General features: G+C 41.6%; 1 protein-coding gene across 1 annotated transcript in view; it reads left to right on the forward strand.

Moving 5' to 3' along the window:
• The window catches only part of DNAJC24 (DnaJ heat shock protein family (Hsp40) member C24), a 426,809-nt gene extending 408,286 nt beyond the window's left edge, over window positions 1-18,523 (forward strand). Inside the window, exons 3-4 of the mRNA XM_044059585.1 lie at window positions 8,269-8,337; window positions 17,840-18,523. Coding sequence (XP_043915520.1) covers window positions 8,269-8,337; window positions 17,840-17,967 — 197 coding nt within the window. The 3' untranslated portion in view covers window positions 17,968-18,523. The remainder of the gene's footprint in view (window positions 1-8,268; window positions 8,338-17,839) is intronic.
• The last annotated feature ends 6,048 nt before the right edge of the window (window positions 18,524-24,571 follow it).

Here is a 24,571-nt window from a genome sequence, read left to right on the forward strand (position 1 = left end):
GTGGTATATAAACAAACAAGGAGGCATTCACTCGTATCCCCTCTGCAGACTAACAATGGCTCTTTGGGAAAAGTCCCTGAAACTGAACATCCATTTGCAATCCCAGTTTGTTCCGGGCAAGGACAATGTTCTGGCAGACAGGTTGAGCAGAAATTTCGTGGATCCACATGAATGGATGCTGCACCCACACATTTTCTCACAAATAACAACTGCATGGGGAAGACCGGACATAGATCTCTTTGCTTCTCATCTCAATCACCACCTGGACAGGTTCTGCTCAAGGACACACCATCCTCTAGCCTGGAGAACGGATGCTCTCTCCTTCAGCTGGAATACCCTAAAAATCTATGCATTCCCTCCTCTACCATTACTCACCAAGGTGTTACTGAAGATCAAAGCAGAGCAACCAAAAGGAATATTGATAGCTCCAGACTGGCCGAGGCAGCATTGGTATCCCTTGCTACTGAGCATAACTCACACCAAACCGTGGCCCTTGCCCCAATGGTCTCTGCTCCTGACTCAACACAATTACAGGACTGTTCATCAAAACCTGCAAACATTACAACTGACAGCTTGGAGGGTTCCATGACTTTGACCCATGTCCCCCTCTCCGAAAAGGTTCAGGAAATTTTGCTGGAAGCACTCAGACCTTCCACCAGAAAAACCTATTCGGCCAAGTGGAAGAGATTCATCATCTGGAATGCCAAAAAGGGCCAGGATGCATCACTGATGAGCATACCTCAGTTATTAGAATACTTGGCAGAAATGTTTCATAGTGGCCTCTCATATTCTTCCATTAAAATTCACGCTTCAGCAATCTCAGCAAATTACAACTGTGACCCACCTGTGTTTTCGCATCCCTTGCTAAAACAGTTTCTAAGAGGGATAAAGAGTATCAATCCTCCCAGAAAACCACCAGTTCCTGCATGGGACCTCAACTACGTCTTGGAAAAATTAACTCTTCCTCCTTTTGAACCAGCATCTTCAGAAATGCAATTTCTCTCCTGGAAAACGGTTTTCCTGTTGGCAGTTACCTCAGCAAGAAGTCTCGGAGATACAGGCCCTCATGGCAGTACCTCCCTTTCTCATTTTTCATCAGGACAGAGTTTCTCTAAAGACCAATCCTTCATTCATGCCAAAAGTGATATCCAGGGTGTCTCTAAATCAAGCAATTCACCTGCCTACTTTCTTTCCCAAGCCTTAAAATAAAGGGGAAAAGCTGCTGCATACTTTAGACATACACAGACAATTACGCTACTACTTGGACAGAACAAAGACCACCAGGAAGTCTGACCAACTATTTGTAGCCTATGCTGCCGGAGTACAAGGAAAGGCAGTCTCCAAACAAACAATTTCAAAATGGATTGGACACTGCATCAGATTCTGTTATTCCTTCCATGGAAAGGGTGTGTCAGCCAATATTAGGCCACACTCAACCAGAGCTATAGCCACATCCACAGCCTTTCTAAGAGGAGTGGCTACAAAGGACATTCTAGAGGCTGCTACATGGAGGTCCGTGCATACATTTACCAAACACTACAACCTGCCTTTATACTCCAGATCCCGAGCAGACTTTGCTTCTGCAGTCCTGCAGGGTCTTTTAGCTACACCATCCCTTGCTTAGATCCTACCACCCCCAGCTTGGCTATGGTATTCAACCCATATGTCAGGACTGCAGTTGCATTCTTGAAGGACATAGTACAGTTTTGTACCTACCATAAATGTAGATGTCCGATAGATATGCAACTGCAGTCAGGTTTTCCCTCCCTCCTACCCCTCTGCTTTTTCCTTGGGTCCATTCCTCCTCTCTTTTTTAGCTGGGGATATCTGTTATGGTGTATCTGTTTATTACTGTTGTGCATGTCTGGAAATTTTTTGCATATCCATTCACAAAATTTAGCCTTCCTTGGAGGGCACCTGGCATCTGGGGCAAGAAACACTGAAGAAGATGGTGTCGGCGGATGCCTTTATACTCCAGCCGGTCTGACGTCGGGGAGGAGGAGGCGACATCAGCCGACGCCGGACCCAGACTTTGGAATCCGGCCGACCGAGGGGCTGCCTGAGGCAGGACAACCCATATGTCAGTACTGCAGTTGCATATCTATCGGACATGTACATTTATGGTAGGTACAAAACTGTACTTTGTGTGCCAAGCTCATTGTTAATGGAGCCACCTGTAGTCAACTAGAAGATATAGCAAACCTACTGGCTGACAAATTCAGCTCCAGTTTTACCCCTCTCTCTCTCAACCTTCCCTCAAGAAATGTCATCAAATATAACTCCCCCTGCTATCACTAGGGGAACAAGTCCTTAATGTTCTCTCTAAGGCCAAGAACATTGCATCAGTGGGCCCAGACAATATTGCAGCATGCCTTTAAACTAGCATGAAGCATGACCGGTCAGGCCATCTGGAATTGCTATTTCACTGTAACCTCCAAACAGGCTTTGTGCCTCATGAATGGAGAACGGCAACAGTCATCTTCTGCACAAAGGTGGGCCATCTCTAGACCCTGGAAACCACAGACCTGTAAGTCTCACTAGTTTCCTATGCAAAGCCATGGAAAGAATTCTCATGGCAATAATTGATAATGACATGGAAAACCCCCAGACACAGGAACCAACCCAATTTGGTTTTGCAAGTGCAGGTCATGCCTATTCAACCTGGTGGACTTCTTTAATAAGATCACCAAAGCAGTGGATGAGAGCAGAATGGTTCACACTGCATACCTTGACCTGGCCAAGGCATTTGACACAGTACCCCACTCGGACATTGTTAACAAACTCAAGAGGTTAGGTGTAAACCCTTATGTCACCCAATGGATAGCTAGCTGTCTCGCTGACAGGAATTGGAGAGTCCACCTGTACAAAGAGGCCAGTCACAAAAGAGTCCCTCAGGGATCTATCCTGGGACTGTTCATTTTTGGCATTTACTTCTCTGATGTCAAGGCCGATGTCAGTGGCCTCTGCCTGACTAAATTTGCAGATGACTGTAAATTAGGAGTAGTCATTGAATCCCTCACTTACACAAATGTTCTCCAGGAAGGGCTGAGATGGGACAAATAACTTGTGTCTTGAGCTGTGGACTAAAACTAAATACCAAGAAGTACATAATAGTATCATTTGGGAAGTCATTCACCTCTGGTAACTATCATATTGACAACCAGTAGTCAGGGACTTGGGAACAAACATAGACAGCAATCTAGCCATTGACCATCATGTTTCTACAGTAGTGAGGAAATCATTCTGTGTTCTGCAACCTATAGACAAAGGTATGGCATCTAGGTCCAAGGAAGTCATTGTTTCACTGTATTTGGCATTCATTAGACCTATCATCAAGTACAGTGCTCTCTTTGGTATAGACGTAACCAGGCAGGTCCAACAATAGGAACATTCACAGAGGATCCGTACTGAAAGAGTATAGGGCATAAATAACATGTGCTATGCAGGCCTCCTCAAGGCCCTTTCCCTGTATACTGTCTCCTACAGGATGTTGAGGGGAGATCTATGCCTGGCATACAAGGCATTTTCAGACCACACTTTGATGGGCTTCCTCCATATCCGCAAAACAAACAGCACAATAATTACCCGTTCTAAAGATTTAAACCTTGCCTTTAATACAAATAGGACCTGCTGGAGATACAGGTATGTATCCCAGAGACTACCCCTTCTCTGAAGCAGGCTCCCCATCCATGTGGATCAGAATTCCTCCCTAACCCAATTCAAGTGTAACTTGGATAGGTGAAATGGGAATAGGAATGTTATCCCTGGTTTGGCACCTATGTTTCTAATGGACATGGGCAGCCTGTAAATGATTAATTTCCCAGGCCCCTGCTTGTACGTATTTCATCTCCAGAACCCCTGCTTACACATATCAAGGGTACGAGAACTTGTCAGAGATTTGGGATGCATGGCTAGGCTTAAATAGCCACTTGTGTTCTTTAGCTTAGTAAACACCTAAAAAACTATGAAGAGTAATGAGAGGATCAAGGCATGTTCAGCTAATAGACCATGACAGACAGGAAAACCTTAGACAAGCATCATTAATTCTGAAACACTTGTTAATGGTGTTTTGCATCTCTTACAGATCTGTGATATCCATAGCATTAGCTGTAGCTTCTTTACCCAGTACCAGGCCTTTGTCTTCTTCAGATAATGCTTCTTTTATATGGGAATCTTGCCTGATGTACTTTTGTTTTTCTAGGTCTGACATTTAGCTCATTGGCTGCAGTTAAATGTAAATATAAATATAAGTATATATCAGAATAATGGGTGCCTATTTCAGGACAAGTCTCATGTTGCCTGTGGTAATGACCACTGATAGAGAACCATACTGGGCAGTATACATGCATTACTCCGGTGTAGGTCATCTTATCAAGTAAAACTTGAATCTTCACTTAAAACATAGTAAAATGCTTTTTTTTTTTTTTTTTTTTTTTGTAGTGGGCAGCCCCCTCCCCAATACCCTCTTTTCAGTGGACTGCACTCTTCTAAATAATTTTAAATACTCCTGAACTGCCGTATCTTTGGGGATGGGAGTAATCTGCTTTCAGCCTCCCTTTTGTAGTGAGTGACTCAAAGTGGTATCAAATATTTTGAATAACTGATCCATTCGGCCAAATCTGTGTCATCAAATGACTGACTTCAGTTTATGCATACTGACAAAGGACTACCTTTATGTATGTGTGCCCCCCTGCAAATGGCATATATTTGGGGGATCTGCTTTATCAGCTGCCCTTATCAATATGCTGCGACTTCCCCATGCTGGGACAGTAATCAAGGAGCCTGAAACCTTACCACTGACTCTTAAGAGGGACGTGCACTTGGAATACAAAGGATACACTCAGTATTTCCAGATGCAGTCCTCTCAGCATCAGTCACAACTTTCCCTAAGAGCACACAGAAACACATTCAGCCCAGAGTCTGGATTTCTCTGTATCTTCTCCCTCCAGGTCTCCAGTAAGACTCCCCAGTGGTACAGCTGTAGGGTTAAGTCCTCAGCCAGAGTGTCCAAGCTAAGTCTTCCAGCACCCTATCTGTAAGGCAAGTGCTTTGTGTCCCTGCCCCAGGTAGGTGACACACACACACCTGGGAAAGGCTGGCACAGATTTACCTGCTGTGCAGCCTTCTGCCCAGAGTATAAGGTAGTTATCATCACCACCACCAGACACTCCACAATCAGCTACTCTAAGGCCCTTAACAAGGAGTGTCTAATTATGCTGTGTAATATTAATACTAATACATATGGTAGTTGACCAAGACAGCTAGGCCTTGTGGAGTGGCCCACACAGTGTCACCAAATAAATATAAGGATTCTTAAAGGTCAAGTACTTTTTAAAAGGACCAGCCACAATAAACATTCTAAGTATATTTAATAATAAATAATAAAAGAGCACGCAAATACTGATTATATATTTACAGTAAACCACAGAGTTCAAAATCATAGGAATATTGAAAATAACATTGATGGGCAGACTCGTACATCATCATCTTTCAGCTGTTCCCATTAGGGGTCACCACAGTGGATCATCTGTTTCCATTTCTTCCTGTCCTCTGCATCTTGCTCTGTCACACCAGCCTCCTGCATGTCCTCTCTCACCACATCCATAAACCTTATCTTAGGCCTTCCCCTTTTCCTGTTACCTGGTAGCTTCATCCTTAGCATCTTTTTCCAAATATACTCGGCATCCCTCCTTAGCACATGTCCAAACCAACGTAATCTTGCCTCTCTGGCTTTGTTTCCAAACCTTCCAACCTGGGCTGACCCTCTAATATACTTATTCCTAATCCTGTCCACCCTCATCACACCCAGTGCAAATCTTAACATCTTTAACTCTGCCACATCCAGCTCTAACTCCTGCCTTTTTGTCAGTGCCACTGTGTCCAACCCATATAACATAGCTGGTCTCGCTACCCTCTTGTAGACCTTCCCTTTCACTTTTACTGGTACTCATCTGTCACAAATCACTCCTGACATTCTTCTCCACCCACTCCATCCTGCCTGTACTCTTTTCTTCACCTCTCTTCCACACTCACAATTACTCTGAACTATTGATCCGAAGTATTTAAACTCATCCACCTTCGCCACCTCTACCCCTTACATCCTCATCATTCCTCTATCCTCCCTCTCATTCACACACACACATATATTCTGTCTTAGTCCTGCTGACCTTCATTCCTCTTCTCTCTAGAGCATATCTTCATTGCTTCAGGGTCTCCACCTGTTCCCTACTCTCACTACAGATCACAATGTCATCTGCAAACATCATAGTCCATGGGGACTCCTGTCTGATCTTGTCTGTCATCCTGTCCATCACCATTGCAAATATACAAATAAAGAAAAATAATCTCTAAACTTAGCTTCATTATATTCCTGACTGAATCTAGGAGCATTACAATTCCTTAATAACTTGTTTGATAGAACAGGCACAATGAAATACGTGGGCAGTCTTACTAGTCAGGTTCCCCAAAACAGAATATTCAATACTCAGAGATTACCCCCTGTAAAATATAGATGTCCTACAGAATGACCTCATCTGGTCATCTAACTATAGGTTTTCACAGTATCCTCCTATGAAGCTGAGACAGGAATTTAGCATAGATGGCTACAATACACGTCTAAATGTTTATGGCAGTAACTGAGGCTTCCCCTCTTTTTAGTGAGCTAATGAACAAAAGCTTCTACCAGACCCATCGTTTCCAGTCCTATTCAGCACCGTGGGGTGACGTTTTAATGGTTTAACAGCTCACTTACATTTCCCTTATTTTCTTTAAAGTAAGCTACCTGATTAACCTCTGCTGCCCCAGTATCCTCTATTAAAACAAATACACTTACTTCAGTTACAGTAATACATGTACATTTCTTTACATTCCATCAGGGTGCACTGTTCATATATTTTAACTCACAAATACATATCAGCACAAGCATCTGTACAAATCAGTTTGATATACAAATAGCATAATTATTTACAAAATTCTAGCTAGCTGTGCTGGCACAAGTCATGCATCCACTGCCCTACATCTGGCTTGGCTGGCAGTACCTCCTATCATCACACATGTATCAGTCCAAGCTTTCTCTGTCTGCATCTGTAACTGATTTGCGGCATGAATCTTGTGGTTGGTGCTTCCATTTTCTTTCCTTTACCTCCAGATCATTTTGGTCTGTCTACAACCTTAACAATAACTTTTATGTCTACTTTAATTTTAAACTTGCCTTATCTTGCACCTTATTTGTTTTCCTTTAAACCTGTGTAACCTACCTGGGCAAGCAATTACATACATTTTTGTTACGTAATATATTTTGTTTTGTTTTTGTGCATGTTTGAATCTTGGAGGTGCTTGTATACTCTGCTATCTTCCATGTCATCAGTACTCATCTGCATATATGATCTCTGAAGTAATACATTTGAAGCACTTTATGTAAGTGCCATCTCTTTGAATCAATATTGTGCATCCACCTTACATTGATGTAACTCACTTTGACGTGTACCAAATGTACTTAGTGTTTAAACCTTTTCTGAATCCCACTTAGTATAACTCACTTACACAGCAGGCTAATCTTTACTCAGTTTTTAAGTCCCTTATGAACTTACCCAGAGTATTTAAGAAAAACATCATGGCAAGTGTTTCTTACTGTAGAATTTCAACTGCAGCTTTGTGATACATTTTGATCAGTGGAGGTTCTAAGATTTTAAATTGACCTTATAAGATGAAAATAAGAGTTTGGGTTACCACCTGTCTGCCTTTGCAAGGGACAGTAGTCTATGGGCAGTTGTGTCCTGCGAAAAATAAAAAATGGCAAATGTCTTGAGATTTTAGGTGAAAAAAGTATTTCATAAGTTTTCTTTAATACTGCATAAAACAGTTATTTTGTATTGGAAACACCCAATATTATATGAAATAGCATAAGCAATACAAATGCTACAAGACTAAGCCTTTACTTGAGCTAAAATGTGAAGTTCTATCCTTTGCACTGCTTGTGGATATGTTTTGACCTGCAAAATCTCACCTTTCTACAAAAAATGCCCCACTTTGGGCATATCAAAAGGTGGTGACCCTACATGAGAGTATCTTATTTTTTTTTCTCAGCCTGAAGTTAAACCACCTTAGTTGTCTGTTTTTTTGTGAAGGAATGTGCCATTACACCATTATTTAAAAAGTTCTTTTTTAGCAAAAGGAATAATGAGGATGTGGTCATGTATGTACATGCATGTAAAACATTTGTTTTTAGTAAACAGGAAATTGACATTGTTAATTGTGTTTATGTTTCAGAAGATGAATTAATGAAAAATGGACTGATTTACACTGTGGTTCATCTGGAAGACATGGACTGGAATGATGGTAAGAGCCAGTGGCCTTTTTGTGGTACACCTGTGCCAGAAAACCTTCATTTAGTGAGTAAAAGAAGCAGCCAGGTTTATGAAATGTGAAATATTGCTAAAGGATTCTGAATTTCATAAAGTTCTGCCTGTGCATGTATTGATGTTATTTACATGTCTGTGAGTGTTGTGGTTTTATGTGCTATACTCAGTCAAAATGCATCTTCTCTTAGGTTATTTATTCATATTTGTAGACTTCCTCATGTATACTTCATTAAGTGTATCTTAACAGCTGAAATGTATTTGTTTCTGTAATTCTTTTTCAATATATATTAGGTTTAGAAAATGCTGTCTTTAGCATATGATTTCAACAAATGATATTGCTTAAGTTTTGTTTCTGTATGAACATAATCATTACTGGGAGATTCTGTGCATATAACACAAACTAAATCAGGCAGGTAGAAGACCAATGAAATGTGAGTCCAGGCAGCCCAACCACCATCAGGATACTCCCATAAAAGGTATAAGTACAGTTTACTGACAGACAGGGAATCATCACAATAAACCAAAATATTTCTACCATGCAGAAATGATCACAGTGACATATTGGTAAGGTCATAAAGAACGCCATCAAGAAAGCAGGCACTGAAAGTATAGGCGCATGCATGTACAAACATGCACAGTGGTTAAGTTCTCCACGTTCCATTCTGTACTGTCCTGTAGTCAAATCCATTCAGCCAGTATAGGCAGAGGTTGGCAGGAAACTACTTAGCCCTGCCAAGGCATTCTGTACCTCTTTAAGGCAGCATGCCATTTTGCTCCCAGTTATCTTTGACCTGTCCTCTACTGTATTTGCAGTGGCAAGGAATATAATTAGATTTGTAGGCAATGCTATGAGCAAGCCCTTGTGCCTTTATGAGGGCTGAGGGTAACCTTGTTTTGTTGATCCTTTTCAATCCATTTCTTATGTGATCCACACTGCAGCTACCTAATGAAGTATGACTGTGTCACATAGAAAATTGTCATAGAGCTGGGCTTTGCAGCTGCAGCTATTGTGAGACCACTTGGAAGAGGAAAGTTGCAGTAATATACATTTTGTTTATTTTTATTTTGACAAGATAGGTGTCTTAATCCTTGTTTTTATGTGTGCAAGAAGTTAAACATTTCCAGAGGCAGCAGCATGTAAACAAATAAATGCAATATATGTATACATTATATAGCAGATTTATGTAGTGATACCAGTGATAGATACTGAGAGGTTTAGTACAACACTATTTTCTGAATAAGAGTGCAACAGAAAAGAGGTGTGCTTAAGTCTGTTAAAATCTGCAACAGTTACACTAAAATATGTTTAGGCTGCAGTGCCCTCCCTATGGCTTGAAAAGATGTGTAAGCATGTGACCTTTTTCTGTGAATGCAAAAAAGAAAACAGAATATATGGAATATCATAGGATTTGTAACCAAAGTTGTAAAGTATAATTTCCTAATTTCTACTTAAGAGCCCACCCGATTACATGTAGGAAATGGAAATTTCATTGATCTGCCCTGTAATTGTATGATCTGGGACTTTTTTCCAGGCTACTAAGCTAGAGTTGTGAAAACTGCAATTAGAAGATTTTTCAGAGAGCTGACCAAAAGCAAGAAACTGACTCATTGGTACGCAAAGATGAAAACCTGCTTGGTTGCATCTGTGGTTTCTGTTTGAAAGATGTAAAAAATAGCTGAAGAACAGTTGGGAAGAAATAAACACAGTAGAGAAAGAATGTAGCTTGGAGCTTATGAGTCGTGAATTTCTTCAAGCAGTAGTGTCTCTGCATGGAAATTCAGATTTTACCCTAGGATTCAATAATTCTTTTAGTTCAGAATTAGAAAGAGACTTGCTATAGTAAGATATTTTCTTTCTAGCAATCTGTTCAAAATGTTTATTTTCTGTTTCCATGCACAATTTTTTAGCCCTCTGTATATTTATTGACTGTATTGCTTGGCTTATTTTTTTCTAAGTAAATTACTTTTATTTATTCACTTATAAAATAATAAGTAAAAGACAACCAGCCACACTCTTTTTAAAAGTGGGTATTTAGTACTAATTGGAGATAACCTGCTAGCATCCACCTGTATTGGCCAGGCTACTTTAGCAACACAAAGTTACTTGGTTTATTATTATTTGTTTTATCATCAAGAATTAAGAGTAATTGTGAGGTCCCTATTAATCTACAATGTTAGCAATAAAGTACTGTGATCCAGGACAGAAGGCTGTAATGTTGGAGAGTGAGTGTCACCTGCCTTCTGTGGAAATTTGCATGTGCGTGTAAAATGTATGTTTATTTAAAGTAAAGCTACTGTGGGCAAGTGAGCACTGTAAGGCACTGTATCTCAGAGGAAGTGGTGTGAAAGGAGACTGGGGAGCTTGGTCAAAGACTCTGCTTAGTGGGGTGTTAAACTTGAAGCCTTTACTTGGGTATGTAGTACATATGTTGTGCATGTTCTAGAGGCTCCTAGGATGTACTAGGCTATTGAGCTGTGAAAACCTTAATAAGTCTAGCCTTAAATACCCTTAGCAGAATTTAGGTAGCTTTACATACAGATAGCCCACAGGCAGAAGGAGGATATGTTGTGACATTTACCTATTGTCCCTATCCATGAAGGACATACATATTAAACTGGAGTGAATTTGCTGATGTCCTTCAAGGATGCATCTGCAGTCCTAACATATGGGTTGTCCTGCCTCAGGCAGCCCTTCGGTCGGCCGGATTCCAAAGTCTGGGTCTGGCCTCGGCTGATGTCGCACTTCACCCGACGTCATGGCTGCTGTTTATTGGGTATAAAGGCATCAGCCGACGCCATTTTCCTCAGTCTTTCTTGCCGCGTGGTGCCCGAAGCAGAAGCTGTTCGCAAGTGCCGGTCGGTCAGATCCAGAGATTTCTACTACGAAGACTTCTAAAAGCTAAGTACCCGTTGGGGACTCTTTCTTGCCTCAGCCGATGTCAGAAAAAGTAAATAATTGTTTAACTTGTGGGAAACAAATACCTCATAAGGATTTCCACTCTTACTGCCTTCCTTGCTTAGGCCCAGACCACGACGTATCAGCTGGTCTAGCCTGTGCTTCCTTCAACCGACGAACGCTTAGACGTCGGTCGGAGTTTGCAGAGGAGTTTTTTGGTTCCGCTTTTGCTTACAAAATGCCATCGGAGACTCCGACTACACAAATAGCTAAAAAGCGCAAGGAAAAGGACCGACACTCGCGGTCCGCAGTTTCGGCTGAAACCGCGGTTAGGCCAACCACGAGTGTCTCGGTTTCGGCTGAAACCGAGTCCTTGATTCTTCCTTCGGCCGACAGCATGCCTCCTATAGCCGAGGCCTCACAGACAATGGTTGAATCTGCTACTGATATTACTGCTACAGAAGCAGGCTCCCAGGATTTGTCGGATACTATTCCTTTAGACATATCTACCCCTGCACGTGGGGCTGCTAGACCCCCTGCTTCTATGTCCATCAAGGCTTTTGCCAGGGCTAAAGCAGCTAAATCTTCTAAGGCCTTACCTGCTAAAACTACCCCACATAGGCCTACCTCTAGTTCACAAATACTCAGCCTGGCTGAGGATCTCATTTCTTTGATCAGGGGATCACAACCTCACCCAGACAGGGCCTCTCAGCCCCCTTCAGATAAGAGGCCTAGGACTGAACCCCCCGGAACCGGTCTCTACAGACTATTCCTCGGAGGACTCAGACATTACTGACCCTCAGGAAGGCCCATATTCTCCTTATGAGGATTCTGATGCAGAAGACTCCATTCCTTCTGCTTCTCCTCCTGAGGAATTTTCTTTGGGGGAAACCTTACATGCTATGAGGGAGCATTTCCAATGGCAGGGCCAGGATTTTTCAGATTCAAGGAAAAGGCTAAGGACCTTCTTACACTTACCACAGCATAGGCCTTTAGCCATTCCTCCAGTACTAACAGTAGTTGACGATGCATTTAATGATGCCTGTACTGCTCCTGATTCCCTGCCTCTGGCCCCTGCCAAGCCTGACAGATATTACAGGGTCCCGGACACACACTACCATTTGTATAAGGCTCCTGTTGCAGATCCAGAAACCATTTCACAGGGCCGAAGGTGTGGCAGCTGCTTCTGCCAAAACCCTCTTCCCTCTGATAGGGAATCTAGAGCATTAGAGAGATGGGGTAAAAAGGTTTATACTTCTGCTGCTCTTTCGGCTAGGGCCTTAAACTGTCAATTTCACATGATTCAATATCAGGAATTTTTGTTAGACCAGCTAAATAAAAAACTTTCCTCTCCTGAACCTATAGACCGCAAGTCTCTTCAGGATTTGGTACATAACTCTCAGCAGGTCAGTAACCATTTCTTAAAATGTGGCTATGATGCACTGGAGGCTTCCTTTAGATCAGCTATGACTGGAACAGTGATTCGAAGACATGCATGGTTAAAAGAACAGTCCTTACCGGATCATGTTAAATCAAAACTCCTAGATGCTCCCATGGAGAAACAAAGTTTGTTTGGCTCCCCTGCACAGGAGGTTCTGAAGAAGGTGGAAGAAAAAGCAAAATCTGTCCAAACAGTCAAGGATTTCTTACAGGTCCAACCTCCGAGGTTTAGCAGAAATTGGCCTTCGAAGAATTGGTCCTTTCCAGACAACTCCAGAGCACAGAGAGGCAGAAATAGACGCCCAAGAGGCAGAAATCAAGCTAGGGGTGCCTACAGGGGACGTCAGTGGCAACCTACCAACCAGAGAAGTACCGCCACAGATCCAGCTACAACCACTTCCACTGGACAGACACAATGACTTGGCTCTGATACCGCCTACCAGGGAACAACTGGAAGCTCCCTTGGGCGGAAAGCTAGCCTTATTTTCAGACAACTGGCATTACATTACAGGAGACAAATGGACTTTGCAAACAATAGACAAGGGCTACAGGTTTCACTTCCACACTCTACCAAAAAAGAGGGGAATGCCAAACCTACCACCAAGCTAAAAAACAGATGCTCTAAAACAAATCAACAACTTACTAGAGATAAGAGCTATAGAAAAGGTGCCACCTATGGAACAAGGCCAAGGTTTTTACTCCAGGCTTTTCCTGGTACCAAGAAAAGAAAATCAATGGAGACCTATTCTCGACTACTGAACACATACCTCATTGTTCCAAAATTCAAAATGCTGACCCTCCAGCAGCTTCTTCCCATGCTGGGCAAGGAGTCTTGGCTGGTGACTCTAGATCTCAAGGAGGCATACCTGCACGTCCCTATACGACCAGATTGCAGAAGATACCTCAGATTTCTTGCAGGATCAGAGCATTATCAATTCTCAGCATTGCCCTTTGGCTTATCTACTGCGCCCAGAGTATTCACGAAATGCCTGGCATCAGTAATTGCTCATTGCAGGTGTCAGGGAATTCAAATTTACCCATACCTGGACGACTGCCTATTACAAGCGGACAACAAGGCACAATTAACAAAAGATTTGAAAAATGTCATACAACTGTTGCAAGCCTTGGGATACACAGTCAACATGCAGAAGTCAAGACTAGTACCTTCCCAAAGGATAACATTCTTGGGGGCAGATCTGGACACATCAACTCAGATGGCCTTTCTCACAGAAGAAAAACAAAAGCAACTACCAGGCTATTTCATGTCATTAACAAAACAAACTCAGCTTACTGCAAGGAAAGTCCTGCAAGCCCTGGGTTACATGGCATCCTGCATAATATTGATTCCATGCCAGGCTATATATGAGAAAGTTACAATGGTACCTAAGGAATGTATGGTCTCAACACCAGCACAGTCTAGAAAACCAGATTCCAATAATTCCATGCCTGAAGCAAGAATTCCTGTGGTGGGCTCAGGCCTGCCAGTTGAACAGAGGCTTGCCTTTCCACAAACCACAGCCAAGCCAGACCATCACCACGGATGCCTCAGACCTAGGATGGGGGGCTCACATGGTGGACAAGTGTATACAAGGCCTATGGACCCAAGACCAGCTGAATCTACACATAAATCTAAAGGAGATGCTGGCAGTGAAATATGCGATCCAGGCATTCAGACCACTCCTTCAACAGGGTCATCTGCTGATAAGGACGGACAACACCACAGTCATGTGGTACATCAACAAACAAGGAGGTACACATTCATATCCTCTATGCCTGATGGCAGTGGACCTGTGGAATGTGGCCCTGAACCTCAACATTCAACTTCAGGCCAGATTTGTACCAGGAAAAGAAAATTCTCTAGCAGACACCTTAAGCAGAACTACCACGGATGCTCACGAATGGATGCTGCATCCAGATATTTTCAAAGCCATAACAGAGAAATGGGGACTACCACAGATAGACCTGTTTGCCTCCCCACACAATCACCAATTGAAAAATTCTGCACAAGAACATACCACCCACTTGCTTGGAGGGTGGACTCACTTTCCTTCAGCTGGAAAAACCTGACAGTATATGCATTTCCACCTCTTCCCTTGATGTACAAAGTTCTACTGAAGATCAAAGAGGATCAACCAAGGGTAATTCTGATAGCTCCAGACTGGCCGAGACAACATTGGTACCCGCTACTGAGAAGCATGTCTCGGACACACGCATGGCATCTACCTCTAAGTCCCTTACTACTAACACAGGACAACTACAGGATCCTACATCCAAACTTGAAAACACTGCAGCTAGCTGCTTGGAATATTGTATAAACCAAAATAACCCTGATTTATCTCAGAGGGTTAAGGACATTATCCTGGAGGCACGCAGACCCTCCACAAGGAAGACTTATTCAGCCAAGTGGAAAAGATACCTCATTTGTAGTGCAGCAAAGGGAGAAAATGTCTCTGTGGCAAACATAGCACTCATCCTGGAATACTTAGCAGAGCTGTTCCATAATGGCCTGTCTTACTCCTCCATTAAGATTCATGCATCAGCAATTTCAGCAGAATACAACTTGAATCCTCCTGTTTTCTCTCATCCTCTACTCAGGCAGTTCTTGAGAGGAATCAAAAATGTAAAGCCTCCAAGGAAACCACCTTCACCTACTTGGGATCTCAACTTTGTGCTGGAAAAGTTAACTCTCCCCCCTTTTGAACCAGCAGCAACAGCAGAATTACAATTCCTGTCTTGGAAAACTGCTTTCCTACTAGCAATCACTTCAGCAAGAAGGGTTTCTGAGCTACAGGCATTAATGGCAGTACAACCCTTCCTTATCTTCCATCAGGACAGAGTCTCTCTCAGAACCAACCCTATCTTTCTGCCAAAAGTGGTCTCCAGAGTATCATTGAACCAAGCGATTCATTTACCTACATTCTTCCCCAACCCACAGAACAGGGGGGAAAGACTGCTACATACCTTGAATGTGCACAGACAATTACGCTACTATCTGGACAGAACTAAGACCAGCAGAAAAACTGACCAGCTTTTGGTAGCATATGCAACAGGAATGCAAGGAAAAGCAATTTCAAAACAGACAATCTCGAAATGGATAGGAAATTGCATTCGTTTTTGTTACTCTTTTCATGGAAAGACATCTCCTGATAATATCAGACCTCACTCCACAAGAGCTACAGCCACCACTACTGCTTTCCTACGAGGAGTGGCTACCAAAGACATTTTAGAAGCTGCTACCTGGAGCTCCTTGCATACATTTGCCAAGCATTACAATCTTCCTTTATACTCTAGATCCCGAGCAGGTTTTGCAACTGCTGTTTTGCAAGGGATCTTAACTACACCATCTCTATCTTAGTACCTCCTCCCCCAGTTTGGCTATGGTATTCTACCCATATGTTAGGACTGCAGATGCATCCTTGAAGGACATAGTACAGTTTTGTACCTCCATAAATGTAGATGTCCGAGAGGTATGCATCTGCAGTCAGGATTACCCACCCTCCTTCCCCTCTGTGGTACTCCTAGGGTATTTACCCATCTTTTAGCTAGCTGGGGGAATCTGTTATTGTGTATTTGTTTGTATATATGTATATATATATCTATATTTGTTTATATTGTTTGCTCTCCACTGTTTGGAATTATTGCATTTATCCAAATTTAGCCTTACTAGAGGGCACCTGGCATCTGGGGCAAGAAACACTGAGGAAAATGGCGTTGGCTGATGCCTTTATACCCAATAAACAGCAGCTATGACGTCGGGTGAAGTGCAACATCAGCCGAGGCCAGACCCAGACTTTGGAATGCGGCCGACCGAAGGGCTGCCTGAGGCAGGACAACCCATATGTTAGGACTGCAGATGCATACCTCTCGGACATCTACATTTATGGTAGGTACAAAACTGTACTTTTCTCATCCATTTGTCCAAATTACTTAAGAAGCGAGTAAGAGAAGTACTTCACTTTGTAGAGTGAAAGATGGTTCCACCCTTTATATATAAGCTACAATAGTGGATACATAGTGATTAAATGACAGTTTGTTGTTGACCTTGGTTCCCAAATTCCTGACTAGTGGATCAACCTTCTGGGATGTGTTGCCAATGTGCTAGTTACAAGGAAAGTTATGTTTGTCAAAGGTTATGATTATACAAGTCAAGCTACACTTAGTTATTCATATTTGTGTGCCTTGTATTTACATTAATTTGTCTGGCACAAGTGATGTGAGTTGAGAGACCATACCCCTGGTGGCCATAAGATTTAGCGATGGACAATGGAGAGGATCACTTTAACATAGCTGTTGCCCACTGTCCATCTCCCTTTATATTGGTTGGCAGTAGTGGGATTCAAACCTGTCTCCATTTGACCGGTGTTACAGATGCATTCTATATAGTTGTTAGCATATTTTCAAAAAAATCAAAGTCCAATTAGTTAAAAAAAGAAAAAATATTAAAAATAATTACTAGCTTCAATACGAGCACACAACTATTCAGATGAATTCTGTTCTTCAATTAATAATGAAAGTATAGATAGTTAAATTATGTAAAGATTGGTACAGTAAATTGTCGAAGGTGAGAACAAATAGTGCTCATTTCAGATTACTAAATAGGGAAAAATAGATGAAGCATTGTTTTGAGCATTTGTACGTTACTGTAGCATAATGTACTTTGAATTATTCTTGGGAATCAGGAGAATTATGAAATATCCATAATTTAATTGGGAGAGGATTTCATAGCATAGAGTCACTGACAAAAGAGGCTTTTTCTATCAACAATAATTTTGTTTTTTTTAGGTAGTGTCAGACTTGAGTGAATTTTTGAGGATCATTGGTGCCAATTAAACAAGGCTTCTAGAAGTTTTCCTATGTAAATGTAGACAGAAGGTGCAGACTTTGTTCATCTAAGCACATACTAAGAAATCTATTCTCTGTTAAGTGGGGAATAAGTTAGCTCTTTACAAAGTTGAGCACTGGTAATTACAGTTATAATGCTAAGTGCTGGATTTTGTGAAATGTTACAAGGCTAGCAAAAGGAAATGGGAGCTATGGAAATTGTATAAAAGCTGTGCATTTTAAATCTTTATCTTTTTCTGAATAAACCTTTGTTTTTCCTCATCACTCAAATTCATTTTTTTCTTTTCTTCTTCCCACTTAGATGAGCAGTGCTATATCTACAGATGCCGATGTGGTGGGGAATACCTCATTTCTAAAGAAGATGCTAAGAACACTGTTTCTGTTGTCTCCTGTGATACTTGTTCTCTCACATTAGAGGTCCTGCAGTGAATCTGAAAAAATGGATATTACACAGGCATTTAAAGAAATGAAGTAGTGTGCACTGGTTCCAGGAACCATGCAATTAGGTCATTATTAAAAACAGTAATGTTTTGCTAAATGTTGATCTGGTGGTTGCACCCAGTCTGAAGAACAGTACATGAGAAAACAATAGTTTTTTTTTTATAATGGATTGCATATTGTATATTTTTGTTATGGATACTACAACACTGGACTGAAATGTCAGATTCAATGGTTGTCTCTTTTGTCCATCCTCAGCTGATGGGGCTTTGGATCTGATTTCGGCCACTCTGCAGACTTTTGGATCAAAGGGTCAGGCTCCTCCCCTTAACCATAAACTCCCTGCATACACTGATTTATCTCGGCCCTCTTTTGATTCTTGAACGCTCCAGATATGGATCTCCTGACCCAGTGTGGATATTGGTCAGATAAGTGATTTTGCTTTTGGTAGCATCTTTTTCCTAACTTTAGCATAGCAGCGTTTCATCTGTGCATTTTTTTTTGTTCGCCTCCCCGTTACTTCAAAATAAATAACTTTTTCTCTCTCTCTTAGGGTTAGCATTTTTTCAGCTCTGTACTTCTTCCTGTTTGAGAATTTTTCCTTAGTGTTAGTATAGTTTTTGCTTTAGTGTTCTGTGTAGGCTATTTAGTTTTTTTGTTTTTTTTTTTTTGGTGTTTTCCAATGCTTTTTCTGCTGTCTCTGTTGTTTGTTATAGTAGAGATGAGGATGTCTGACAAAGCATCCAGTTTTAAGAAATGTTTCTCCTGTGGGTACAAGATACCCAGTCCAAATGTATCTATTGTCTTAGGGCCACATACCTGGAGGAGGATTGCTCAGCCTGCACTGCACTTGGAGCCAGAGCTGTCATAAATAGGCAATCTAAACTTACTTTTAAGGGGCTTCACCCTGCCACCACGTGGAAAATTAACCCCTCCTTGTGTTCTGCATTTTCTCCTGCTTCAAAGAACACTTCAGTTAAACCAGGGGGAAATCCAAGAAGAAAGTGAAGGAAAGAGAAAAAGAGTGAGAGAAAGAAAAACACCAAGTAAAGGAATCCTCAAAGAAACAGTGTCAGTAGCAAAACGGGTAGCACATTCACCTTTGGTGCAAAAGGCTGTAGCTTCTCTTCTAACACAAGGTAGATTGATTGCATCAGGGGAGGTGCTGCACCCTTGAGTATGCCATCCTTCAGATGAAATGTTAAACTGAGGGCCCATCTGCTTGAACTGATGGTATATCAGGTGGATGTTAAAGATCCCATGGCACCCACCAGAAAGAGAGGGGAAGTTCCCAACGGCCTAGCCACATTTCCCCTAGTACTATAAATACCACCTTGTGTCTCCCCTGAAGAGGCTACTATCCTAGTGGGACTTAAACAGTCAACAAAGGATGGATGGATTGATAGATAAATAAAAGCTCTCTGGAGCCATCAGGACCATCTCCAAAAGTGCCAAAGACATCAGACCTATTCTTAACTTCGGATCCTATCAGTGTTAGATAATTTAGTCCTCCTTGCCAGGATCCCAGGTTCTCTGCTGAACTTCTAACCCCCAGGCTCAGATCTCCCTTTTTACATGAGAGATCCTTCCATAGGGTGTTGTGGCCCCCACCTTTGACATCTCCTAAGAGATCAGTGCAGTCCTCCAGGAACTTAGGCGGATGTCAACAGAATGATGAGGAACTTTTTGAGGGCCCAGATCCAGCTGGGAAGTGTTCTGGTACCAACTTCTGTTGAGTGTTGGGAATTGTCCCTCCTTCTCTATTAATTGGGACTCCTTCCCCAATCTGACAGTCGAATTCAGTGACCCTGGATCTGAGTGGACTCCAGTGTATGTCTGTGTCAGCTAAGACTGGGTCTCTTCAACACCGACTATGTCTCTGACCCAGTCATCTCTGACCATTTTGGACTTTGATGGGTTTCAGAGCTGAAGAGTCAATGCCAGCACTGAGGATCAAGACTGGCGCTGAAGCATTTGGATCCATCCTTTCCTGTTGGAGTGTCAACTCTTGACAGCGCGGTTCCAGCGTCTGTTTCAGATCTTAGCTGGGTGGGCTCTTGGGGCTTGAACTTGTTGGGTTCCTTGAAGCCAGCATGTGTGGCTTCAGCACTGGTCTGGATGTCTGTATTAGAAGCCTTCAAGAGGATGATGCTCTAATAGTCCAGGGAGCAGACTTATTTTCACCACTTGGATCATTTTCTGCCACCACAGAGTTCTTTGGGTTCTCTGTCCTCTCTTCTAGTCATGTTGGGATGGCTAGTGCCCAGAAATCTTAAGGAAATCCAGATAATGGACTGCCCTTCCATTTCAGAGTCTTCCCCGACCATCTCTGTAGGGGAGTGCACATCAAGCATGCATGCAAAAGGATGCACATTGACTCACCTGAGGAGTCCCTCACTGAAGACACTGATGTTGAGGAGGGGGAGGGGTCCCCCAGATCCCCCCTTGAAGACGATCCTATGGTGAGATAATGGAGTTGCTGAGACAAAACAAACAGTGGTCCTCCTACACCCTCTCCCAGGAGGAATTATCATTCTTTGAGGCTTTTGGAGCTGGTCTTCTATTTCTTGGGTTGTCTCTTCTGCTGATAAACTTGTGGACCTGGTTTCAGAGCGGGCTTGGATGAACTGGATGTGGTTGAACCAATTCCCCATAAGCCCAAAAAGATATTGGTTTCCCTAAAGCAAACAAGGGTCCTGTGGTGGACTTCATGGTAGTAGTGTCAGCCATGATGAAAGAGCTAGCCAAGGAAAACTTTACTGTCCTTCCCCTAATAGAGAGTCCAAGGCACTGGCCAATTTGGAAATCAGGTGCATGCTTCAGACACCTCTTTCAGGGCACTGAACTACTTGGTCAATGTAGCACGCTTTCAGAGGGACTTGACAAAGGAGGTACCCAAGTCCTTTTCATGGTCCTCATCTGGGGAAGACAGGAAATTAGTGGATTTGCAGCTGGCTATTCTCCAGTCTCTGTTGAATGTGTCCATGTGCCTTATTTCTAAGGTGGAGCATGACACTTTGAGAGCAGCAAACGCAGACATAGCTTTGTGCCAGCACTCCTGGATGCATCTCTGTGATTAAGCAGAACACTTTAAAGCATCTTTCATTAATGCCCTATATGATGGTTCCACTTTGTTTGGATCAAAGGTTAAAGAGATGCTAACTAGAACGGAACAGCATGACAAGACCTTGTCTGACTTTGGAATTTGCTTTTCTACTCAGCTGACCTTTTCCAGGAACCAAAAAGGTAAAAACTAAATGAAAACTCCAGCCAATTTAGAACTTCCAATGAGTGACCTCCCAAACCTCCTGTAACAGAGGCACATGGGATATATGCAAATGACCCTTATGAACATCAGGTGTTTCAGCTATATGCCGATTCTGATTGCCCATGACTTTTACATTTGAAGTCTTTTTAATGGACAATTTCAGGCCAATAAAGCCAAACCCCACTAGCTATGGATATGCATATTTCGGCCTTGTTATGACCTCGTCAGCATAGCACAAGCAGAGTGTTTGACTAAGCATAAGAAACACAGGATTGTTATACCCAGCTGATGTCGATTATCATTAGGGTGACTGCAAAATATCCCAACTAACAGATTAAAACAAAGAGTGAGAAGGTCACACTAAAAAAACAATCAGTAAAAACTAAATGAAAACTCCATCCAAGCTAGAACTTCCAATGAGTGACCTCCCAAACCTCCTGTAACAGAGGCACATGCGATATATGCAAATGACCCTTATGAACATCAGGTGTTTCAGCTATATAGCGATTCAGATTGCCCATTACTTTTATGTTTGAGTGGCAAGAAATTGTGGTTCCACAAATCTCAAAGTTTACACCAGGCATGTTTAAGTGACAGAGAATCAAATAAATGTCTCCAATTGATAAAACAGCAAAAGTGCTCGGGGATAAAATGGAAACTTTACATGATAACATCCTTGGTTATGAAAGGAGACTACAAACCACTAAAATACGCAAATTACATAGAGATATTAATGACTTTAGACATGGGAATGTGTTTTCTTGGGCCAGAGAACGATATATTGCAAATAATACACGGCGAGATGCTACAGCTGATTCAGTCACTGCTACTAGCAAAGAAGGATGTATCCCGATTGGGTCATGTCAGTCAGCTGGCTTCCACTTCCGCATTTGCAGGTGAACAGGTGAATGCTTCGAAGCTAGAACAAACTGCTGACAAAGCATTAATACAAGTCCTCCTGACCATGTTGTGCATAATAAACTATGAAGTTTATTAACTCCTGGGAAGGTCTAGGAGTAAAACAGAAGGAGCACACGAGTCAGCGACCTGCCACTAATGGCCCTAACAATGGTAATACGACACCAGCATATATGAGTATGAGCTGTTTTTTGTTAGAGAATCCCCTTCCTGTCAGGGGACGATCGAAGAATCGGAAGCTGCGGAGACCACAGAGTGTGGAAGGACAGAGCAGGAGTGAAAAGAGGTTCAAACAGGTCTAGTTTTTAACATTTCCTCATGTAATTTGACAGATGTTCAAAAATCACTTCTTGATAAAGGTATTAGTTTTGTTCAGGCTAAGAAAGCTGTTTTGACTGATGTACTGAGAGACTTAAGACTCTTTGGTAGAACTCTCACTTTACGTGCCATGTTTTCTACAGCTCAAATGGATAAATGTGTTTTTAAGAAGCCTAGTTTATATATTCCACCCAGTAATTCGGTTATAGATACCTTCGTTGAAGTTTGTGATAGACAAATAAGGGAGGTTTTTGCATCTAACTTGTGCTCTAAGCAATTTTTTAATATGTCTAATTTTGAATATGCTGCTTTAAATGAATTAAAAGCATTGACTTCTGTTGAGATTCGACCCGCTGACAAGGGTGGCAGGATAGTTATTTTGGATAAAGATCTATACAATAGACAGATGCATGTTCTATTAGAGGATGAGATGACATAGCAATGTATATCTATAACAATAGCTAAAGGTATAATAGATAAGATAGCCATTTTGATTTGTTAATAACTGGAATGTTAACTGAATCACTATTTGATTATTTTTCAGTTGACTATCCTGTGATACCTTTTGTATATGGATTACTTAAAATACATAAATGTCTTAGAGTACCACCTGTGTGACCGATAGTGTCGAGTAGGGGATGGGCTACAGAGCCCATATCCATATATGTTGAAAGAAATTTGCATCCTATACTTGACAGTTGTGAAAATGTTTTGAAAGATACTAAACCTTTTTTGGAGGTACTTAGTTGTAAATGGGCTTCTGTACAATGTTATTTTGTGACCCTAGATATTGAGTCCCTGTTTACTGTGATCCCTAATCAATGGGGCACAGATAATGTAATTGAGTTGCTATGTAGTGCAGGTACTAATCTGATAAAGTCCATATGATTTGTATGTTATTGGACGTTGTTTTGAATAACATCTTTATGTCTGGCAATGAATATTATATTCAAAAGGTTGGCGTGGCCATGGGCATAGCCTGTGCCAGCAGCTACGCCAACCTTTCCTTGGTACAGTGGGAGCGTTTCTTTATATTCTCTAATGAGATGTATAGTAGCCATGTAGTATGGTATACAGGATTTGTGGATGACATTTTTTTTATTAAGGCAGGGTACTGAATATGAACTGAATGAATTTATTTGATATTTAAATGGGACCACTGACTTTCTGAGATTTACACATAAGTATTCCCTTTATGAGATTGAATTTTTAGATGTTAAAGTTAGTAGAGATCATTTGAACAGCATTTGAACTAGTTTATATAGAAAGCCAGTGAGGAAGAATAAGCTGCTGCATAACAGAAGTATGCATCCCAACCATACGAAACGGAACATGATTAAATGGCAGGTGTTTAGAGTAATGCAACTTTATAATGATGATAGTCAGTTGCATTTAGCACTGCAAAATTTAAAATCTGAGTTTTTAGAAAGAGGTTATGATAGCCGAGAAGTTGATAGATACATTAATGAAGCTTGGGAGACTAGACATGATTGCTTTAAATTCTATTTTGGCAATAGGGAAGCTATGGGATCCCTTGATGTTACTGAAGCTGTAACTACACGAGCCTCTAAGCATGAAGACAATAACAGATTAAGGATGCCATTAACGTTTGCCAGTAATATTAATGTAGTATGTGATGTTATTAATAGGAATTGGGGCATTCTCTCAAGTGTAGATGGACTGAAGGATGTTTTAGACAACAGACCGAACCTTACGTTTCACAATAACAGATCACTTAAGAGTCATTTATGCTACAGGTTTACTGATTTAAAGCATTTGAGTAGGTCTGATAGAACAGGTAGTTATGCCTGTAGAAGTTGTACAGCTTGTTCACATATTCACATAGTTAATAACTTTACACATCCCCAACTAGGGTTTAAATTAAATTGCTCTCATTATGCAGATTGTAAGACATCTAATGTTGTCTATTTAGCTTGTGAGTCATGTTTTTCATATTGGTAAGACTTAACAGACATCTCAAAGATAGAATATTGGAGCATTACCGAGATATTAAGAATGGTAAAGAGAATATTGCTTTAGCCATGCATCATAAAAGTGAAGGATTTGAGCATATTTTTAAGTTCTTAGTTT

This window comes from Protopterus annectens, chromosome 17.part0, assembly GCF_019279795.1.
Source record: "Protopterus annectens isolate FY-2018-M chromosome 17.part0, PAN1.0, whole genome shotgun sequence".
In the NCBI taxonomy this organism is placed as follows: Eukaryota; Metazoa; Chordata; order Ceratodontiformes; family Protopteridae; genus Protopterus; species Protopterus annectens.